The 23,265-nt window shown below is 37.2% G+C and overlaps 1 protein-coding gene across 1 annotated transcript in view; it reads right to left on the bottom strand.

Moving 5' to 3' along the window:
• Nucleotides 1–23,265, bottom strand: part of ADGRL4 (adhesion G protein-coupled receptor L4) — a 73,500-nt gene that overhangs the window by 12,229 nt on the left and 38,006 nt on the right. The window contains exons 4-13 of the mRNA XM_032118166.1: nucleotides 17,337–17,492; nucleotides 16,761–16,831; nucleotides 14,923–15,090; nucleotides 14,650–14,833; nucleotides 12,287–12,403; nucleotides 10,999–11,192; nucleotides 9,570–9,737; nucleotides 7,852–8,055; nucleotides 6,627–6,847; nucleotides 6,466–6,532 (exon numbers count right to left, since the gene is read on the bottom strand). Of these exons, the coding sequence (XP_031974057.1) occupies nucleotides 6,466–6,532; nucleotides 6,627–6,847; nucleotides 7,852–8,055; nucleotides 9,570–9,737; nucleotides 10,999–11,192; nucleotides 12,287–12,403; nucleotides 14,650–14,833; nucleotides 14,923–15,090; nucleotides 16,761–16,831; nucleotides 17,337–17,492 (1,550 nt within the window). The remainder of the gene's footprint in view (nucleotides 1–6,465; nucleotides 6,533–6,626; nucleotides 6,848–7,851; nucleotides 8,056–9,569; nucleotides 9,738–10,998; nucleotides 11,193–12,286; nucleotides 12,404–14,649; nucleotides 14,834–14,922; nucleotides 15,091–16,760; nucleotides 16,832–17,336; nucleotides 17,493–23,265) is intronic.

Raw genomic sequence — 23,265 nt, 5'->3', positions numbered from 1 at the left:
AACCCCAACCTATTTCAGTCAGTTGTGTGGCTTTCCTGAAAAAACCATCCATAGAAGCTGATTATACATGGATCCATTAAAAGAATGGGCACTGTTTATCTTCCTAGAATTGAAGGAGGATGTGTGAGACATTAATCTGCACTGAGCTGTGGAACACCTCAGGAAATCTGCACAGCCAGCTGGCACATGCAGGTGTTCTCCCTCTTTCCCCTGACATCCACCTGTACTCCCTCACCTGCTGTTTCTGCTTGGTTCACTCTGGGTGACAGAGGACATGCTTGAGTTTCAAGTCTAATGTCCTTTCAGTGACTGAAAGGGAAAACTTAATATACTTTTTATTACAGAACTACTAAGTTGTTTTTTTTTAAAAAAACCCCACTTTTATTTGGAACATCCTTCAAGCACCCTTCAGGCTTATGTGATGAATTTGTTACTCTGCAATAACATAGGATGTAGCAATTTTCACGTTGTAGACTAATGGCCACACCCTCTTTTTTCAAAGTATTTCCAGGGACCTTAGAATTGGAGCTTTAATGGCAGAGAAAAGGAAGATAAAACCTTAATTCATGTGAAAGCTCTGGTCTTGCTGAGAAATTACATCCACTGAGTATGGCAATATGGAAGCTGTGGCTTGGAGATTTAAGCTGATCCTGTCCACTGAACAGGGCAAGTATTTTGTGACTCAGTTATTATTTAGCACAGCAGGTATTGTTGTTGCTGAACAGCACTGTGCTTTGAACTAATCTGTTTCAAGCAAAGTTGCAGACTCAGTCTTTAATGCTGCTATATAATTAATTCTCTCCACTTTATCCACTATGGCATAAGAAATGCCATGGAGACACCTTCAACTGAAGCCACAGAGGGGCTAATGAAAAGGGGACTATTACTCTTTAATAAAGAATAATAAAGGCATTTCTAGTCCCTGTAGGAATTTATTTCCACTAAAAAGGCAGACTGAGGAATAACAGTAGATGTAAAAATTGTTTAAAACAGCTATTTTCTGAAAAACATACAGTAGATGGTAGAGTATATCTTTCACATCTATCTAAGAAGCATAACTAAGCATTTGCTTAGTTATAAAAAACCCACAGAGCTTTTCAAAGCATAAATATTCACAAAAAAAAAAGTGAGGTGGTGTTATGTTTTGTTGTGGTAGAAGTCAGAGGTCAAGCAATTTTTTGATAAAAATTCTTAGAATATCAAGAAATGTCAGGAATACTGAACATGCATTGAACATTTCACTGAAGAGCAGGGATAATAAAGTGAGGAACCCAAATAGGCAGTGGACTTGACACCAGTGTGATGTGACTCACCTCAGAGGGACTGCTTTTTCCTTTTTCTTTCTTTTTTTTTTTAATTTTTATTTTTAAATGGTAACAATGATCTGTCAGACCATGTTCTTTATCTTAGATTGTTTGAATTTTTTTTCTATAAGATGTTCAGTTTGAATAGCCTAGATGAAGTACATGAAATTTGTGTGTATATGAGAAAACAACAGAGTAATGGATTTGCCAAGAAATTTTTCTGCATTGATTGCAGCAGTATTACTAATCCTGAATCAACCTAAATGTACAGAACTGAATAAGTATTAGAGCTGTCCATTAAGATTTGATAAATGCACTACTCCATTAATTTTACCTTTTTTTGTTGAATAAATTATTTGACAAATAATGGTAAAATCCATCAAATAAATTATCTGATGAATGTATTTTTTAAGTAATCGACTAGCTCTAATGAATATGCAGGCAGTTCCTTAATGAAAAGCATTACTCTACTGTTAGCCTGCTTTCATCACTCATATGTCACTTTTTTGTATTTTGCAACTGCAATCTGTATATTTTATTCATTTACCCATTCATTTACACAAGAAAGGTTCAAAACAGTATGGTTAATCAATCACTGAAGTTCTTAGAATATTTTTGCTTTACAGTTGATTATCCATTACATTTTTTAAAAAGGGCTTGGATTTTCTGGGGACACCGCTCCCAAGAATTATTCTTGGCTTGTATGTTCCAAGTCAAGTGCACAAGAATGCTCTGAAAATTGCAGGGTTTGTGTTTAAGCCATTTTTATAGTTGTAAACACTACAATTACCAATTGTTTCAAGAAACTGGAACTTGAAGCCAAGCCAGAAACCTTCGATGTCCCTAAAAACATTCATTAGAAGAGTAAAACAAGGAATAGCATACAGGAGCTACCTTCTCACTGCATGGCACTAGGATGTTTGGATAAAAGACACAGAGAGGATTATCTGGATGATGTTCAATTTTGGAAATGTTCCAAAGTCAAAGAGCAAGTCTGTATTTTGTTATTACGGAGGTGATCTCAACAAATGATACTGATAGATTTATACTGTCAAATGGCAAATTGCACCTATTAAAGTTACAACACGTCACACTTCTGAGTCCTGGTTCCTCACAGAGGTGTGCCAATTTATTGTGGCAGTGGCAGTAGGTACAACAGTCAAGTTTGCATGACTCTGTCGATACTGTAAAGGTACAAATCATGTTTTCAGGGGTGACTTTGAACTTGCTGCACAAAGCTCAGCTGAATAGATTTGATGGGAGAACATTGTGGGAGACAGGTATATTAGAGGGGTTGGCTATAGCTGCACTTGGAGTAGCAGTGATTATTTTCCAAATTTTCCTTTTAATGTCTCGTACATTTTTATAACTACAGTGTTAATAGCCTTTGGCTAACCCTTCCAGACATCATTTCTACTCCCACTTGGATAACTAATATACAGCTGGCCCTCAAAATAGGTACAAGTGGAAGGACTTGTGCTGTGTCCACAGAATTTAAAAGGTGAAGTTTCCAAAAACACCAGGGATGCAGAATAAAGCCCTTACATAGGTCAGCTCCCACTCAAAAAGCTATGATGCCAGAGGTGGGGAAAGCCATGCTGAGATCCTCCTCAATGGGAAGGAGTTTGTTATTGACTGACATTACATGCTAATCAAAACTGCAGCCACGTCACCCCCGCGGCAAATAGTCATTTCCATTCTGCACACTTATTACAGGGAGATTATTATTTTAAGACTGTATTACAATAGAAAAGAAAGCCTTCTAGGGCTTCTTTTTATTCTCTTCTCTCCCCCCCCTCCCCCCCCCCCCCCCCCCCCCCCCCCCCCCCCCTTTTTCATACTTTTATCTCTGGGGTTTATATTTGTCTTTGCCTCAATCAGGCTTGGGTTGCGGTGTGTGTTAATGTTTGTCCCTTAAAGCTTGAGATAAACTCACTTTTCTATTAAAAAGTTTAAATACTTGTTATAAATAATTTCTCCATACTTGTATGCTTTGATCTAATCTACTGCATAGTTTTAGTTAAAATGGTTGTGGTTCTAAAGATTACAAATATTAGGAGGAAGAAATAAGTTGTAGAAATTATCTTCAGTTTGCAGCCTGCTTTTTAAAGGTTTAAAATGCTCTTTCTTGGCTAAGTCCATCTAAAGAGCTTCTGACCCACTTCTTTTCATGTACAGTCACCAATATAATAATAATAATAATAATTTTTAGATGGGATCAATAAGGCCATTGCTTTGCACTTAAGACTTCTAATAGAACCTTAATTTTAATAAGCAAACACCTTCAGAAGCAGTGTTTCTGCTTAGGCAATCAGAGGAGAACTTAATTTGTACTCCTGATAAACATTTGAGCTCCCTATGCTTCATTATTACTGCAGATTTACAGCCCAAGAGCACGTTTGAAACAATGTGCCCTGAGACAGATAACCCACTGGTACAGGAATGGTTCTGTTCTCATCATTTACATGCTGTCTCAAAGGCAGATTACAGTATAATCCAAACCACAAATCTCCTGGGCCCCCACTCACAGAAATGGAAAACACCATTGGGTACATGGGCATTTGTCATGACAATAATTTTAATGCTTTTGTGCAAGAATTTTGTGGTGAGTAGCCCTCCAGAGAATTGCTATCCACACTCTCCAGACTATCTTTGAAAACCTGCAAATTCAATGCTATTTGTAGATGAAGCTCAGGATTAAAGGTAAACTTGAAGCTGCCAGATTTTTCACCTTTCAGTATGAGGGTTGTAGTGCCCTATCTGGTTATTCCAGAACAAAAGTGACATTTCCTCGTCAGAGTCCTTAATTAGCATTTTTCCCCCTCTTTCTCTTTAATTAGCTGTCGGCAGAATGGAAATATTGGGAAAAGATTGGCTCCTGCAATTAAAAGGACTTCCTGGGTGGCACTACTTTGGAAAGAGTTTAATCTTTGTCATGTTGGAGCCCATGCACTGCTCTCAAGAGGAAGGTTGGACAATGGAAACAGAATTACCACCACCAATGTGCCTTCCACGGTGAAGACATCTGACACCAACTTCATCTTCTAGTGTCAGTGCCTATTTTCATAGGCTTTCCGTATTTCCCTTTATTATCTAGATAGAGCATAAGCAAATTACTTAGCTCCCTGCACCCTTAGAAAACCCTCTTGCAGTTCATGCTTCAGTTTGCTATCACTTCATCAAAGCAAGCTGTCCAAACCCTCAAAAAAACCCTGGAGCAGCTGAAGCACCTTGCTGACAGTGGGTTGTCTTTGCCCCCCGGTCTAGTGGAGCATGATTATGAAGAGACACTAAATAAAGGTATGTGAATACTGTGAAAACAAGTTAGCACAAAATATTCCTATAACACACAAAAAGTAGCTGAACAACCACGGGGTTCTTTGCTGTCCAGCTACAGGTCTTTGGCATGGCTTCACTTAGGCAAATGAGTGAGAGGAAAAGAAACTCGCTGGCTGCTCTCCTCATCTGTAGGAGGGCTGCCCTGGCACGCAGGCCTGGATCAACTTCTAGCACCTCCCTTTTTTCCTTTTAATTTGCAGGGAATGATGGAAGATCTGGAGTGCTCAAAGAATGTCTACAGGCCTCAGAGCCCAGCTTGCAGGATTTGCTTCTGCAGCCAGCCAGATTTACAGCAAAGCCACTGCAGACCTGCTCTGCCTCCGCGCTGTGTACCTGAGATCCCCATTAGGTACAGCTCAGCTGGAGCTGAAAACAAGGTCACAGATACCTACACTTGGAGCATTTTGTGTGTTTTGATAATGAGATTTTCATGTGCTAACAGTGTAGAGATACACCACTGTGCATAAATCTTTACTTGAAGGCAGATGAGGAACAGGTATGAGAGAAACAACAACAAAACCCCAGCTGTGCTGCCTCCATGAAAGAAAGAGATAAGGTCCAAAGAGGAAATAGGAAATTGTAAACTTATACCTAAGAATTGTAAGAATTTCCTAGTAAAGGATGATGTCTCCCCATGATTTTGTTCCATCTTGGTAACCTGTCAGACACCAGGGCTATCTGACCCCAGAAGCACTGCGTGAAGGGAGGTCATGGTGCTTTGCTTCTCAAAATCTGCTGTGCTCACAAGAAGGGTGAGATGGGAGGCATCACCTATCTGGCAGGTTGTTTCCAGCTGTACCCAATATGCAGCAGGATTTTGGGGTGGAATTTGACCAGAATTATACCTGATAGTTTATTAAGTTTTGAAATGGATAATGCCTTGAAATAAAACTGTTCCACTACCAAGTTTTATGTGTTACGATCTTCCACTTCTTTTTTACAAATCCTCACATCATTACCAAACAGCTTAAAAAGCAACACAGTTGTAACTGACTTGACCATAGATGTTGTGAGGCCTCACTATTGCACCTTCTCCTTCTGTTAGCTCCAGCTATCACTGTCAACACAGTCATACACAATAAAGCCCCATTACAGCTAGAATGGTTCCTTAAACTTTATAGCACTTAGAAATGCTCTTGAGACACCAAAACCATTTCGATTCAGCATTGAACATATAATACCTGCCAAATTTGTGGTTTGAAACCACTTCCAATAAGAATTAAAAAGGCCCTCTTCACAGCTGAAATAGGGCTATCAATACTTGACTTGTCTGCCCATGTGAAATAGCGGGTTCTTTTCTCTGACGTCGCAATTTAGTTTAAAATGGCTTTGATGATGACAGGGTACATGCGAATGATAAAACCACAAAGATGACAGTCTAATCTTACAAAGATGACCGATCACTGATAAGAGATTAAGTCACACAACATTTGAAAAACCAGATTATCTGTCTGCTAGGATGGTGTCTGTGTACACCTCCTGCTGAGCCATGCTGAGATGCCAGTGACATACAGAGATGCTTTGTAAAAACCAGAAATGCTTCACAGAATTTCTCAAACCATTGGGATAAAAGAAGGGGAGTAAGAAAAAACCCCTCTGATAGTATATTGAACTTTTTTTGTCAAACATTCATTTTTCAGACTAGTAAAGTATTTAGATGTACAGCATATAAATAATTTAGAGGTACTATAAAAAGGTCTAAATTAGTCGATTCTGCCCTATAATTAGCACTCACAGCTATGCTGGCAGTGGGTGGGTGATTATTAAACACCTTTTATTATTGGCTTTATGTACTACAATAAAAAATTAAAATTATACTTACAAGAATTATTAGACATGCTGGTCCTATAAAACTCCATATAAAGTTATTCTTAGTGCTGAGCCAACATCTGAAAATTAAACAGCAGAAAATGCCTTGAAATGTGCTTTTTCAATTACTGTCTCCTTCTGTACTATGATTTGGACACAGAAAGAGTGACTTACACTTCTGTGGTGCCATAGTACTTGTATCCCAGTGCAGCAGAGATTCCAACGACCACAGCTGGGCTGACATAGCCAAAGACATAGAAATTCTTGTGCAAGAAACCCTTGTTGTAGATGACTCCCACAACTATAAGGTAGAGGTGAATACCTTCAATGCACATCCATGCAAAAGCAGCTAGAAGGAAATAATGGAGTAGTCCAGCAGTAATTGAACAGAAGAGCTAGAAATTCAAGCAGAGAAAGCAGTAGTCATAATTCTATTAATAGGCCTTCGTCTATATATATTATAATATAACAGTACATGCACAGCAACCGAGTGACTCTCAAGTGGTGATTCAGCCTAGCTGTAATGTTAGTTAACAGCACTCATTTGCACATTCATTCATTAGTGCTTTCTGTAGCAAATGGTAAAATAGACTACATTCAACTTTTAAAATTGGTGTGTGTCTTCCCAGAAAAACTGTATAAATGGTTTGACAAAGTTGGTCCTATTGTTATAGCTGAGTAGTCTACATGCTTGATCTACATTTTTATGTTTTTGATAACATTGTAATTAGGCATCATGAGGAATCATTTTTGAAATAGCTTTTGTTATACAAAGTGTTTGCAAAATGATATTTTTCAATCTGTCAGTACTGGAGTGCTACCTCAGGGAGAGCAGCTCATACTTTTTCAAGTGATTTTAAATCCTATTCAGCTATTATAGTAGGCTATTTTGATAATTTATGCATAATTTTATTTCCTAAAACTAATCTGAGATGCAAAATTTGCAAGCTTAGCTTTCTGAAAAGCAAAAGGGACAGGTGAAGACCTCACATACAGGAAGCAATGTAGTCCTGCAGCTAGCAGCTCAGCATCTCAGATGTCAGCTTGAGATAGCAGCTCTGGCCTGGATTTTAGGGAAAACTGTTACCCTGGGAGCCACCAATGTGGCTTTGTACAGCTTCCTAAGGGATTTGAGAAGTGAAAATGCTAAACACATTGGGATCACAGTCTTGATAAAGGTGACAAATTTTAAATGAAACCCATGGAGCAAAGTCAATACACACCAGCTCAGACGAAGGCCCTGCTTCTTTAAACGACCATTTTGTATTTCCTCTAACTGTACTGGGAAGTCAGGGTCACTATTGTAGGTAGGATATGTGGGGAGTAGAAGGAAGATCATATCTTACACTGCATATTTACTTTGCAATACAAAATCAAGACACAAGTGAAAGCTACCCACCTTATTATTGTTCATATTAATTCCAATCAGAAAAATAAGTTCCGCCAGGAAAAGGCTGCAGCAGAGGTTTTTGTGAATTGTTGTTCTAGTGCTTTGAATTTCACTGAAGAACCAGAATGTGAAAATGCACATGGAGAGGCAAATCAACGAAATAATTATTCCTAGCTGAGTGATTCTTGTAAGAATGCTATAATTTGTAACACCCTGGGGGAAAATTATAATATAGTATTTAAAAGAACAGCTTTGTACCTTCTCAAGAAAAACCTCATTCTATAATACAGCTCTTTTCTTCTTTTAGACAAAATATTAATCAAAAATGTTTGTAGAGTTTCACTAGAAATGTACACTTTGGATAATCTAAAAAGTATTGGGTTTTTGTGAGACAGATATAATTCTAGGGGAAATTAGTAATAAACTCTATATATTCCTGCTCCTGCATTTTCTGATATGTCTTAACAAAACTTTTTATTAACATCAGTATCTCCTAATGAGATTTTCAAAATCAGATTATTTTAGTGAATGACAAATACACTGGCAGTAGGACATATATTAATATGACATGAACATTTTCTAATATAAAAGGACTTATCACAGCAGTGACTTAGATAAGCAAAACTGAATAACTGTCTTACTGAATTTGCAACATGATCAAAACAAGACTCTGAAATAACAATCACTTCAAGCAAATGCTATTCCAGATATGTAACATGAACTTTCTTCAAAGAAACACAAGATATTTCAATACCGGATGTGAATATTTTCTGTGTAAGAATACAATTTCTTTTGCTGTTTGCTATTTGAACAAAGTAACTCTGAAATAGATGACTGTACATCAGCAAAAGGATAGTATTCAGCTGACCATAAAATGTATCTAAGTATTTTTTTACTAAATAAAGGATAAGAGATTATTCATCTCCCAGCCTTTCTTTTCAAAATAACTATATAAGTACCTGCAAAGGTTTTAAATTTGAACTGAAGACTTAGGATGCTATTTAGCAACCAGGAAACAGCCTCTATCAGCGTGAAATTCACAGTGTGAGAGAACTGTCTCAATACAGTATATTCATGCTAATATTCTGCTTGCTGTCAGTTCTGATACCTTATAAAGCTGCCTCCTGAGGCAGGACCTGAGCTCCTGCAGATCCCCACTGAGACCCTGGAAATCTGTGGGACTTCTTAATATAAGAAGGACATAAATTGAATGTCCATTCTCCCAATTTTGTGCTGGTCGTGAGTGTCCATGTTTAATAGTCATAAACTTCAGATTGATTATGCTGCTTCAAACTCTCCAGAGAGAATTTAAAGCAGATTTTTAGATGCCAAGGTTAGACAAATGGGTGGCAAAGTATTGTGAGACAGAAATTCAGGGCCATATGTTTACCGACCACCAATGAATGGCAGATAAATCCCACAGCAGTCTTAAAGTGAGATTTAAAATGAAAAGCAATGCTCCAAAAATAAGCACAACAGACTGTGTTTTTGGAACAAGATACTTTGCTGCATCACTGCTCTGTAATACTGCAGAAAGGACATAAGGAAATTCAAACACATATGGGAGGAATTTTGTTTGCTTTGTGCACAATAAATTGTGTGTTTGCTGAACAAAACCAGGACAACCTAAAGGAGGGTAATGCGTGTAGTTTGCACTAAAATAGGAACATAAGGAATGAAAACAGAAGAAAGTATCAGGTAAAACACTAAATTAAAATAGCACTTACAACAGAGCCACCTGAGGACATCAAAACAGCAAAATGAGTCAGATGATTACATTTGCATGAGATATGAGTGGAGTTGGAATGTGTCAGCTCACAGCCTTCTGTAGCCCAGTTGCCATTCATTGTGTCTGAGTAGTTCCAAAATGCACATTTAATGTCTTTATCTGCAGTCTGGAACAGAAACAAGATGTTTTACTGATGGCAAAAGGCAGGATATTTCCCATCAAGAGACCTTTCTTACGCTAGACTGCGCAATTCATTAAAAATTGCTTGTTATCTTTGGAAGGTTGAGAAATGAAAAACACATTCTGCAAGGCCTTTTCCAAGCAATTAAAACATGGCTGAGGATGGAAGCAATTTATCCACACAGCTAAAACCCCACCAAACATGTAGTCTAATCAGATTACTGAACCCTTTTGGCACTTGCAAAGATGTTGGAATTTTTACCTATTGAAAACATTGTTATATATACACTTGCACCTGCTGAACATGGAATAGACTCCAAGGTTACAGCCACATTGCTTATCCATTCCAAATGAGCAGTTCAAAAACTGAGACTTATTCTGTGCATTTTACAAAGCAATCTGGGATAAAGCCAAGGTCATATCACACCTGCTATATCACCTGCTACACAACAGTGAAGAGTAAGACTGTTAGTATTATTTAGTACAGTTAATGCTTACTAAATCTAGTCAAAGATTAAGTCTCCACTGTACTATAGGCTTCTTAAATATATCGAAATTTATATAAAGGTGATTTCTAACTCAGAAAGGAAGTAACAAATTTAAAAGCTATGTAACCCAGGTTAGAACCTTGTCCCATTGCTCACCTCTCTACAGAGCTGCTTTCTTGTTGTGTTTCTGATGATTCTTTGTGCCAAGTAAGGTGATTGTCTACATATGAGTGTAGCCAGCAAAAATCTGTATTTGCTGGAAGTAAACCTCAGTTTTAAATAAATGTGTTCAGATTTCAGAAATAACAAAGCTTCAAAACTATAGGTTCTGCTATTATCCCCTAATTCCAGGTCACCTTTTCACATTAACCTTGAAGCATTTCTTCTCTTCCCAGTATATATGCTTAACTGTCTGATAAACTTCCAGAAAAATCCCCACCTAAGTACAAAACAATCAAGATCCTGTAATATGCTCTGGTTCAGGCATCTACATTTTATCCATGCTACAACCCAGCAAAGATGGCATTATTGCCCTTGTTTTAGTCCCACAGCAATTTTCCTCTGTATCATATTTAGTATATTGCACTTAAGATGTCACATTTGAGATTAATCTTATTAGAGTAATAAATGGTAACCTCACATCAGCAAACAACAGAATTATGTCTTAGTTTATCATATGCTGCAGGTATGCTTACATCACATAAAATGATTAGCTAAGGTTTTGTTTTACTTGAAGTTGATAATAAAAAACCCCCTTACCTTGGCATACTTTAGGGTAAATGTTATTTTCTCAAGCTCATAGAGTGTAGGTGGATTTGAGCTAATTGCAACGGCTATAACTGCTGAGCTTACTGTCTGCCTCTGCTCTGAAGGATCATTGGAGGAGCGGTTTTTGGGCGATGAAAGAAGAGAACCGATATTGCTGTACCGCAGAAAGACAACTGCAACAGTGCCTATCAATCAAACAGGCCATGGTTAGGAGTTTGGGGGTTTTTATGGGAGAACAAAATTGAAGACATTAAGGAAACAATAAACAATAGACATTATTGCTGCTATTGTATAAAATATGCAAAGCAGATGGAATCTTTGTGGAATACTTATAAAAAATGTTTTAGAGACAATGAAATATAGCTTTATTTAAAATAATGTAACTGGAATTAGAAATAAAAATGTGTGTTCGCACTGGCAATATTAATTAGATATTTACATATATATTTTTCCTAGAACAATATATGCTTGCTGCTGTTCTGCAACTGGTTACACACGTGGTGTCAAGTCATAAAGTAAAATGTGTCAGACCTGAAGTAAATACTGGGCCTTTCTGAAGTACCTGGCTTGCTTTGATTTCCATTACAGCAGACCCAGGATGGAATACAAGTAGGGAAAAAGAAAAAGGTATTTTAGGATACAGTGCTGATCTTAAAAATGTAGTGACTTTCTCCCTGGTACCAAAATAAACCAAATTTTTAGATACTGATAGGTGGTGAGATACAGACTAGATGGAAGGTGAGGATTTAAAAAATCTTTTCCATGTTTATTAAATTATGTGGTTTAATTCCAGAGCTGTTTATACACATGTCTCTACTTAGTGATGACAGTACTTTAAGTCCTTTCTGTAGCACTCTCAGGTACATTTGGGTCCTGGTTTTGGTACTAAAGATTTGGTACTAAAGATTTCATGTTCTTGCCCCAGTGAGCTACTCTCTGAATGGAAAAGATGCGCCAGTTTTTGAAGTAGCACAAAGGGTTGAAAGGGCCAGTCCAAAGTCATAAAGCAGACCTGTGTCTTAGAAAAGGATAAAGCTCAGGTCTGTGGTACCAATATCCAATGTGAAAACTCATTGGATACTCACTGTGCCGCCGGATATGTTACAAATATCAGTCTTGGGACAATAAAGGGGAAAGGGTGATAAAATACCTTGATCCTTTGTAGTTAGCAGTGTGGAAATTCAGCCTTGATAAACTTCACGTTTGGCTGTGTTCTAGTGGGTACAAGTCTATCCAAGGTGTTTACTAACCCACCTACTCTCCAACCTTTGTTTCTTACCATTTGGATGAGGTTCCCTTCTCTTCTTCGGAGAGATCTTTATGTAATCTCCCCTTGTGTATACATGAGGGTGGATGTGTTTCATGTGATGTGAATCAAAAGCAAAAACCTTGAGTGCTGTAAAAGAAGAAAAATACTGTACAAATCGCAGCTCCATTATGGCCTACCACAATTTAGAATGGGGTTAATAAATGTGCTATTGGATTGCATAATTACTGTGAATTTTAAGACTCTACCATCAGGCAAAATATTTCAAGAAAGATGTCATTAATATAACATGTTTGTTTAAATGTCTATGTTTTGTTATTTTCATGCATACATTTTGCTTTCATACTTTCTACTCTTTCCATGAAAAATATAGTCTCTTATTTACCTTGCCTTAAATTAGGTACTGGGAAAAACAATGTAGTTTACTTTGGGAAGAGCTATTGCTTTATTAAAAATGTATTTCTGAAAGGGGCAACAAATCACAATTATAAAAAGAAAAGCATAAAATTCTCCACTGAATAGTAACATTTGATAAAAGCCAATTTTTGAAAAGTATATATTTTATGGTTATCTATCCACACTACCAAATATACATTGCACTATGAACTAATGATGTGTCTTGTCAAAAAGCAAACAAACAAGCATCACCCCTTAGGACAAAAACTACATTAGAGTCTATTGAGCTCTTTACTTGCTTCATTACAGTGCTGAGTTTCAATCACCCAGGATGGGAACAAAAATAAGTCAATCAGGCCTTTTTAAAAAAACAAAACAAAACAAGAGCAAACAAATGTAAAACTTGACTGATGGAGGAATATCACTAAGCTAGACCATCTGCATTGCTTATAGCACAGCACACAAAAATAATATAAGCTATTCAATAGACCAGCTGTCAGAAAATATTTGTCAGGGCATAAGAAATAGTTTTCTTTGGCTAGAGTTCTGAAAAGCTCATAGTTCAAGAGCTTGCACCAAAAGAAGCAGTAGAGAGAGAGGGATGATGTTGTAGGTCTTGTCCCAAAATAGTTGTGTGTGGCACATGTGAGACCTGTGAAAAATTTATTCATGCTGAGAAACAATAACAAAAAATGTTAGTGTTTGGGTCCAATCTGGAAATGAGCTCGTACAGTTTACCATTTTAGAACAAAACCAAGGAAGATAATCATTAACCTTTCAACATAGGAATTCCTCCCTGTTCTCTTTATCAGCTTTTTCTGTCACCTTGGTGACTGATATCTGCAGTTCCACTGGAGACTGCACCCAAATCCTCTCTTCTTGACTTTCATGGCCTCAGCTCTGTGGCCATGAGAGCCTCTGCTTTCAAGCAAGGGACGTATGAGGAGTGGGGCACAGGGGCTTTACAGCCAGCACCTGGCACTGCTCTGGACCTGCTGCAGACCCGGAGGTGCTCTGCAATAACATAAGTGATCCTGCAGAGTCTAGGTCATAGAACAAATCCCTCCCTACTTTTCCGTCACTCTGTCTAATTTACTTTAAGAAAGGTGGGGGAAGAACAGGAAGTTTGACCTGCCTTGAGACCACAGTAGGAATCTATCACATCACGTCATCATATGAAACAACAAGCCAGGGTGCAATACTGAAGGACTGTACTAAATCTAAAATAAGAAATCAGATCACATGCAGTTTGGGGACATTTAGAAAAATAAAGATGAAAGGGTGGCCATTGACAAAGGAATCAGCCATGCTTTATTGGGATTTTCAAAAGTGGCTGATGTTAGCCTTACTCTACTCTCAGTGAAGGAATAGTAAAACTGTTATTACCACAGTAAAATCAGCAGGTATTAGTGGGAAGACACCAGGACACAGGGAGAAGGTAGGAGAGCAAAATGGGACAGCTGAGACTAACCAATTGTCCTCCTGGGGAATTCCTCTTAAAATGAGAAATTCCTGTTGAGTTAAAGCCACTCAAGACTGAATTCACTAGGAACAATTCTTATTCCAAGTTCATTTATAATAACTTCACTGAATCTAAAAGAGATAAAAAAAAATCTGTAGAGAGCAAGTCCATATTTTGTTCCACTGGTGTTTTTTATGCACATAAGATGAATAGGATAATTTTGTGCTTATAAAGTGAATCCAGATTGTGTGAGTATGGCCATAATGAGAGATTTAAAGAGAATCTGAAAACAAGTTCCCACAGACTTTCAATTTATTTTTGTGCTCTAGACTCAAGTGTTTAGTCTCTGAAAATTATGATACCTACACTGAAAGTCAGGTGTTAGTTATGAAAATCATACAAATTAACACCTGTGTTTTTCACATAACACCATTTCTAATCTTCATAATTGTGCTGAAAAATTCCTCAGTTTAATCCACATCTAAAGTATATCTTAGATTAATATTCTTTATCTTACCTATGTCACTTGCATTAGCATCCAGCTGGGTTGTCTTTTTGAAGCTCTGTGACATGACAAGTGTCGCCTGCTCTGCAGCGTGCAGCAGCTTAGTCAGGCTCTGCCTTTGGTTATCTACAGGTAAAGCTTCCCAGACTGTAATTTTGTCTTTTTGTAAAAAATTGTTCACAGTGTTGACCAAGACCTGTAAGTAAAAGCACGTGCTTGAGAAGAGTCATATGCTATCTTTGGAATAAGGATAAACACCACAACTCCAAGGCTTGATCCACTCACGTTAATGGTGGTGTTTTGAAGGGCTTCATTGTCAGAGTCACTCATGGCATTCCACGATGAATAGGACAGTGCTTCAACATATGAAACAACTTCTACAGGTAAAAGTGGCCCCAAAGTATTTTTATTAATTTCTTGCAACTTCTCCAGAGGTGTTTTTAAATGACTAATCTGAAAAATGCCAGAACTCATATCTTAATGAAACAAGTAAAGACATATTTCTGCAGGTGAAAATCAATCCAATACAAACCACTGATTTCTGCTAATTAACATACTGGTTTATAAGACACTTGTGCATAAACACCCCTACTCAATCAACTGGTTGACCTATAAAGTATTGATGTTAAACATGTCTAGTATAACCTTAACAAGCAACCATAATTAAAAGAAGTCATGTGCTATCATTACGCATTTTTTCCCTACAGCAGCTCAGTTTTATTTATCCTGATGATCCAAAGTGAACTAGTAAATATTCCACAAAACTAATTAAGTTTCAGTGATATGATTATTCTGCTTCTGTATTAATCTATTGACTTCTCTTTTAAATTTTATCTGAAGAGGTGGGAACAGATGGGAAGTATTTGTATATTTTTAAGTTGTTTTTTCTCAAATGCAAATTATAAAGCATGTAGTTGAGTGAACTGTACTGCCTATTTCTCCTTCAGTGCTTCAGCTTATAAACTGCTAAATGCACTTACATAAAACAGCTAGTTTAAAAATATAGGCAGGAGAGGCTGACATGAAGATTGAGCTTCCACATTTCAGTCTCATGGCTGAACAAGAAAAGAATTCTTGCTTCACAATATTGAAATCTAATTAAGAAAACACCCAACATTTGATTTTGTATGATCTCTACTCTCTACTGTTGAACAGCTTTTATGGGGCTTACTTTGTCTTTGACTGTAACTGAATAGAACTGGAAAACAGGCTAAAAGTCTGACAGTTATTTACATGAAAGTATTTTGACTTTTTAATTTTAGTTTGAGTACATATTTAAAAAAATCTCACTCTAAGATTCTACTGTAACATTTGCACCTAAGTGTGATAAGCAGGTATTATATTTGATACAATGTATTACATTGCAGGTAAACATAAAAAGTATGTTAACACAATGTATATATAACACTAGGTTAATAGGATTCTTTAAATTTTGATCTAGTAACAATCAAACTGCTTAATATCAGAGGCAAACATATGCAATTGCTTTTAATTTATTTATGCTTGTGCTTCATTTATCCTTTAAAATTAGACAATACCGTAGATGTAGAATAATGAATAGTGCATTCATTAACATATTTGTAATTTTCTTCAGGAATCTCTGTTTCTGGTGAAAAAAAACGGAGTCCAGAGTATTTGTTTCTATAAATCCTGTATCACTTTACACACTCTCCTTTGAGGAGTAAATAAACCAGCGTACCAAGATGTTATGGCTCCGTTTTCTATTTAGTCACTTGTTGACATTACTTTTGTAAGCTATCTTACTGCCTTTCCTTCTGAACAAGCAAATAATTGCACATCAGTAAATGCAGCAGTGTGTAACTCCAGAAATTACAGAAACATCTGAGTGATTACCACACTTCTGAATTTTTCATGCATCATGACTCACTTTGCTGGAAAGAGAACACGTAGATTCCCAGCAAGTTATTATCATGATTAGAACATACAATCCAGTTCAAATAATTTGAAATTATTAAAATGACTTCTGTAAACATGCTTAAGTTCAATTGTATGCTTCAAGCCTTTGTTAAAAGCTGTTTAAGAACTATTATAATTGAAATAGCAGTTTCAAAGAGAAACAATTAAAGGGTTTGAAAATTAATCTACAAACCAATGTTACTTACTCTGGCTAAAGTTCTATTAATATGTTCAGCTATACAGTCTCTGAATAACTCGCACTTGGCCTTTGGATTTTCTGTAGAAATAAAAAGGAAACTAATTCTACATTGCAGTTCAATCAATATTCAATATATACTAATAGCAAAATCTCTTGTCTAGGTCATTCTCCAAACCCCCAGCATTCTGAATTTATGCACATAAATCACAGCACACCGTTGCCAAACTTCAAAGGCTTTATCTTGGTCAAGGTTATAGCATTGAATGAGCTGTTTTATTCAGGTGGAGAGCTTGGTCCCTTTTATGGGACTTCCACAGGTGGAGTAGAGACAGCTTGAATTTACAGAGAGGAGAACAGATCTGACAACTATGAGGGGGTAATCATTATTTCAAATGGATTTCATCACACTGTTTAACAAAAATATATTTACAAAATTATTCTATTCTCAGGAATTGTAGATGCCACAGCCTTGCCTCTTTTTCATGTCTTGCTGATTATCCTAACTGAAGATAAATAGGCACTGGTGGGTTTCTCAGAAGATATATCTCTATAATAACACATAAACCTTTATAATATCATGTACCTTGGCAGGAAGTGCCATCATTTGGCTTAAACTGCAATTTTCCTGTGGATGGTTGATAACCTTCCTTACAGGAGCAGTTAAAGCCTCCATCCACGTTTTCACATTTTGCATGATCTCCACAGGCAAGAGTTCCTTCATTGCTGCACTCATCTACATCTGCAAATATCGTGAGAAATTGAATTTTTATTAAGTATTTACAGACTAACACCTTGCTGCTTTGTTGATAATAGCCCCACACACTACAAGCAGTTTCATAATAAAATCTCATATAATAAAAAAAAGCAAAAAATAGACCTGCAATCTTAATGGCAAAACCCCTGCCAATTATAATGCTTAGGGATTAGAAGGCTAAATCATAATTGATCATATTTTTATACCACCACTTTTATTACTATATAATACTACATTGCTTGTGTTTTAAAACCATATTAATTCTATCATAACAAAATGGTTGGCATGATGCAAATCATCTGAAATCTATTTTTCAGAGATTAGACTAAATAGATTTTCTCAGCTCAGTTAGAAAAAGAAAAAAACAACCTACAGACTTGTCTTTTAAATTGCAGCTTTAAAAAAGATGCTGCAAAACTCAATCTGTCCATCTTGTTAATCTAAGAATTAAACTCTGTGCCCTTTAAAGTGCTTGGCATAACCTTTTTTTTTAAATCCACATTTAAATTACATTTGCCTAAAATGTCTTTTGTGCTTCTAAATAAATTGCCATTAGGTAGACAAGTTCAGTAACTGGGTGGGGCACAGTCCAAAAGTAAAACCAATGAGTTCCAGTAAGGGAATCCATGAATTGATTAATTTAGGAGAGCTGGGTACTAACTCCCTGGCTAAAGTACAGATTATTTTGCATTATTTGGTTGGCTAAGGATAAAGATCAAATAACTCAGTGGAGAAAGCAAACTGGGAAGTATACCAAATAATTCTGGAGAATGAAGTAATGGACTGTGAAGTGCTGGAAAGGAGAAAAAAGTGAACAGCTTTGGGACAGGCATATCTGAAAAATGAAGTGGTACATGAGCAGGTTTAAAGTAACAGCCTGAGAACCAACCTGAAGGAAAGGAAAGATGGCAGAGGGAATGGAGGAGAGAGGATAACAACTCCTGTCAAGAACTGGTATGATGCTTAATTTTGGAAAGAAATTGGTGGAAAAAAGAACAGTGATTAATTGATCAGTGGATGAGAAGAGCTATCGGAATTGATAGGAAGCCTCCTCTCAGCCAGATGGGTGTTAAGAACAAACAGAAAGCAGATATGGGGTGGCTGGAAATACACTATTAGCATATAGGAACTAGTTTTGCACTCTGCTTTTGATACAAGAATCTTGGTGCTTTTCAAAAAGGAGCACAAAAAGGATCAATAATGCCTGTGAAATAAGGTCATTATTAAAAAATGGAAAGCTATACTGCATGTATATAGATATATCGAGGGAACTCAAAAAAATACCTGAAGGATACCTGGGGGGCCATGTGTCTATTTGGACAGAGGTCTCCCTGGGATTCAAGGCTGAAGTCCCACCTCACTCATATATCTATTTTTCTCAATGAGCCATCAGCTCTGATAGGCTGTGTTTTAAGCCTGAGGTTCAAAAGCTCCAACAGAAAAGCTGTTCAGACTCCTACACAGACAGGAAGGAGATGTGGGGCTGGAGGTGCATTTGCCTTCCCCAGCACACCCACCGCTGTTCTGCAGGAAGAGCCACCAAGAAAGCAATGTGTTTGAATGGCTTGGTGCCAGCATGGAAGTTTAAAGCAGAAGGTTAAATTATGATTGTCTGCATTAGGGCAATAGTTTATTTCCATATTTAATGACCCAGATGTGTCTCTTTAAGGAACTGAGTTCTGCATTATCGGTATTTGTATGGTTTCTGTGACCTCAGTATTCATAGTCACGGAGCTAACCACCTTATACATGAACCAACCTGCCAAAAGGGAAGGAAAATAGTGTGATGTAGTGCTGCACACAGGATACCTCATAATTAAATGCTGTCATTTAAAGAAATAAGGCTAAAGTTCTTACTCTTGGCATTTAAATAACCTCTCACATCAGTAAATTATAAAGCTGTTTGAAACAAGTGGGTGTCTGTCAGTGCCTTGTTGTGTGACTCTGTATGAGAGACTTTGAATTGAAGTGGCAAGGGTGAAAATCACGACAAAGCCAGTTTGTCTAACAAGAAAACACATCACCCTTAGACCAAAGATTTCTTTGGCCTTGTCAACTACATGGAAGACATGTACATCTGAACAAGCCATTCATCGTGTAATGGAGTGCTAAAACACCAGGAATTGACAACAGTCTTTGCCAAAACTTACAATAACCTATAAACAAAAAAAATAATATTTGAATGCTTTTCAGAATACTGTTACTAGGCATCAGGTTTCCATATGGTTTACTGATACAAGTATTTCAAAATTGTAATGCCATTTTTCTTATCATAGACTTTTAGATCAGTAAATCATTCCTTTGTTATTATTGGGCAGTCATGCAAATTCCTTTTGTAATTATATCAGATATTAAGTGTAATGGAGATTTTAATGAGAAGACAGGATTATCCAAAACAACAGCAGAAATTCAAGTATTTTGGCACATCTCTGGCAGCAGAACTGCTATTTAAAGTCTGATAGAGACACCCTGTTGAGTATATGCAAATAGATTTTCTGCAGTTGAGTTGTCCATATGGAATGAGTCCATATAACGCCTATTTAATTTACTGTTTCCAGAAGAAAAAAACAACTCCTGGATAACAAAATTAAAAGGCAATATGCCTGATCTTGCAAGGTACTAATCAGCTTCCTATCCCTTTTAAATCAATGAGATTTTCAGGGGCAGCCAACAGTTTGTGACAGTTGCAAGGATGCAGCTTTTAAGTTCCTGCTTTGAAATGCTGTGTGCAGTAGCTGTAGGCTTTTGTTTCTTTATATTTTGTAGCTATGCCTTTTTAACCAAATATGCAATTCTTGGACCACACATGGACAACAGCTTGCTAGTGCTTTCAGCAATCCAATTTTAGTGGAGCTTTGGGGCGAGGTCCCAAACTCTCCTACTCGATGTGCTGTGGGAACAGGAGTGGGGTGCCAAGGCTTGTGTGAGCAGTCTTCACAGACAGCATTCCTGAGCAAAGGTTGAGGAACAGCAGCTTTTTAAACAGATGAGCATTTGCCATACCTCTGTAAAAAAATCTCTGGCCCTTCAGTAAATATTCAAAACAAATCCTGGAGCTGAACTTTGATGCTTTTATAAAAGGTGCGATCAGAAAAATAGTATGTACAACACCACTTAGGCTAGTGTGAAAATAGATTTATAACCTTTTATTTTATTTCTGTGCTTTGTCACTCCTCATTTACTGCAGCAGGCAAGGAAATTCCAATTAAATTAAAAGTACTGAGAACAGTTATTATGTTCAGTCTTGCCAATTACAGGATTGTACCTACATCGCTTTGATTCTTCACCAGCCAGTCAAGACAGCTTGATGTCTACATTATACCTTCTGCTTATTAGTAGCTTGCAAGTGATTGAAAAGTCCAATTGCAAAGGACTAGATGTTCCCTCCCCGTGTCTCCATACTGTGGAAGGCAGCAGCACACACAAAGTAGAAATGAAAAAGGCTATGAATGGCAAAGGTAAAAGAAAAGTTAGCGATGTGGCCCAACGCCAGATTCCATCCACTGTACAGCTCCCTTGTCACCGCAAAGGATGAGATGGAGAATGGGTGCCTTCCCAGTGCTCTCAGAAATACCTGAAGAGAACTAATAGCATGTTCCCAGAAAAGGCAGAGTGGCGTGGATGTCACTTTCATTTCACAGATGGCCATTTTCACGTTTTTACTCTGTTGACTGGGGTGAAAAAAGTAGGTTTATATTTCAGTTCTTTATCTGCAGCTGAACATTCAATAAAATGTGAAGTCTAGGGAAAAGTATGGCTTTTGCACAAATCAAACAATAGATTTTAATAACTCGCTTTCAGGACAGCAGAAAAATGTCTTCAGAAATGTAACATTTCTGCATTCCTATTTTTTCTTCTCCATTTCCTTTATCCTTCTATTCTCCTCTTTTTCCCTTCCTTCCCTCCAGTTCCTTCTCTGTCTGCATGTTTCTTTGTCAGCTCTTCACCAATTCTACCTGATAACATGCGTGAAATACTTTTGACCCGCAACTCAAAACTCAGCATTCTGACTGGATTAAGGGTGAACCAACCTTTCTCAAAGCCATTGTCCCAAGCTTTCTTTTAATCTACTGCCTTGAGGAACATTATCACTTTTTGCTTGGGAGCTTACTGTAGTTTCCAAAAAGAGAACATGCATGTATGTGCATGGACTTTGAAAGGGACTCTCACACACAGAGTTGTGTACCACACTTGCACTACTGGAAAATCCAGATAGGTTTGAGGGAATAAACACAAAGGGTTCATAATGGCATACTCTCCAAAATTCAAACATTGTTTTTTTAAAGTTACTGCGATGTACATAGATACATACATTAAAAAGAAGATTTAAGACTTTGCAGAATCTGAAAATATATTGTGGGGTCCTATAAACTTGTGTAGGATGGGTGCCTGGTAGTTCTGTCCTGTGATTTGTACTAAATAACTTGCACTGTATTTATGATGAAATGTTGGCATTTGCTTCAGCTGTCACCCTGAATACACAACTCTCAGCTGCCTTTGTGCAAGTCATATCTGCTACCCTCAGCAGCAGGTCCATTGGGTACAAAATACCCTATTATAGTTTCCCCGATGGATAAAGCCAAAAATTAATTGTGGATCAAAAGGTTGTCTTTAGGACTCACATCTTGGTAAAGTAATTGGTACACTTGTTTAATGAGAAAAGGTGCCCACAGGTAATTTTTTTATTTCAGTGTGAGTTTTGAAAGCTCTTGGCTCCTCCATGTGGATTTTCAAAAAGAAGTACTAAACTAAACCCTAGTAGAGGATAAAAAAAGATCAATATGCCCAGTAAAGAGGGAAAAAAAAGAGAAATTATCAAGCTAATGATAAGAAGTTAAAGTGACACAAAAGCAGTCGGAGAAATAACTTTGAAGACAAACTTCTGAAGCTGAGGAAATATCATAACGTAAAAATCAAAACCTGGAGCAGAAATGGTGCGAATATTTACAGCTCAATGTGCTAACTGTCTCCATCCCAGCTAATTTAAGAATGATTCATAGCAGCTGGATAAAGCAGAGCACTTTTAGATGGATATGAGCAATGGGCAAGAAATGTCGATTAGATCACTTTCTGGCTTAATATGCAACCACTCTGCTGATATTAAGAGCAGTAAGAAGAAAGGTTGTCAGCACTCACAGACTCACAGGAGACATACCTAGAATGAGACACAGTCAGCATAAAGGTGTAGAGGGCAATAGATTTATTTTTCATTTTCCCATTCCCTGAGGACTTTTGCAACATACAGAGAAAATTACCAGGAGTTTGAAAAAAAGAGAAATAGTTAAAGTTCTTCCATTCAGAGGAAATCCTAAAGGATTGCATGGTTGTTCAGAAATAACATTTTTCCAGAGAACTTTTCCTCCCCTGTAATCTTGAACATGTTCAGAAACAGAGGCTGATGAATGGCACAGGGGGTAGGAGAACCACTGATCTTGCTCATTGTTTTTGATAAGACTTGAAAAATTACCAAAATATCCCAACCAAGTTTCAAAACTAAAGATATTTGAAGTACACTAGGTCAAATGTAAAGAGAATTTTGTTGATCCAGATCTGACTGCAGACTATTTTGCCATTTTTTTTGAGAACATCACCACCTTGCTCACAGATCAGTGAAAAAGTGGCATAAGTGGGTGAATTGGTGATTTCCAATGTTGCCTTAAATATATATTTATTGTGTAAATCTGTGACATGTGGGTTTAAATGTATTGCAAGCAGAGTCAAGGTTGAAGTGTTACTGAAAGCAATGGCAGCTGCTCTG

Source organism: Corvus moneduloides, chromosome 9, assembly GCF_009650955.1.
Source record: "Corvus moneduloides isolate bCorMon1 chromosome 9, bCorMon1.pri, whole genome shotgun sequence".
NCBI lineage: Eukaryota > Metazoa > Chordata > Aves > Passeriformes > Corvidae > Corvus > Corvus moneduloides.
Note: the sequence above shows the minus strand (reverse complement) of the source record. Positions and strands in the feature narration are given on the sequence as shown.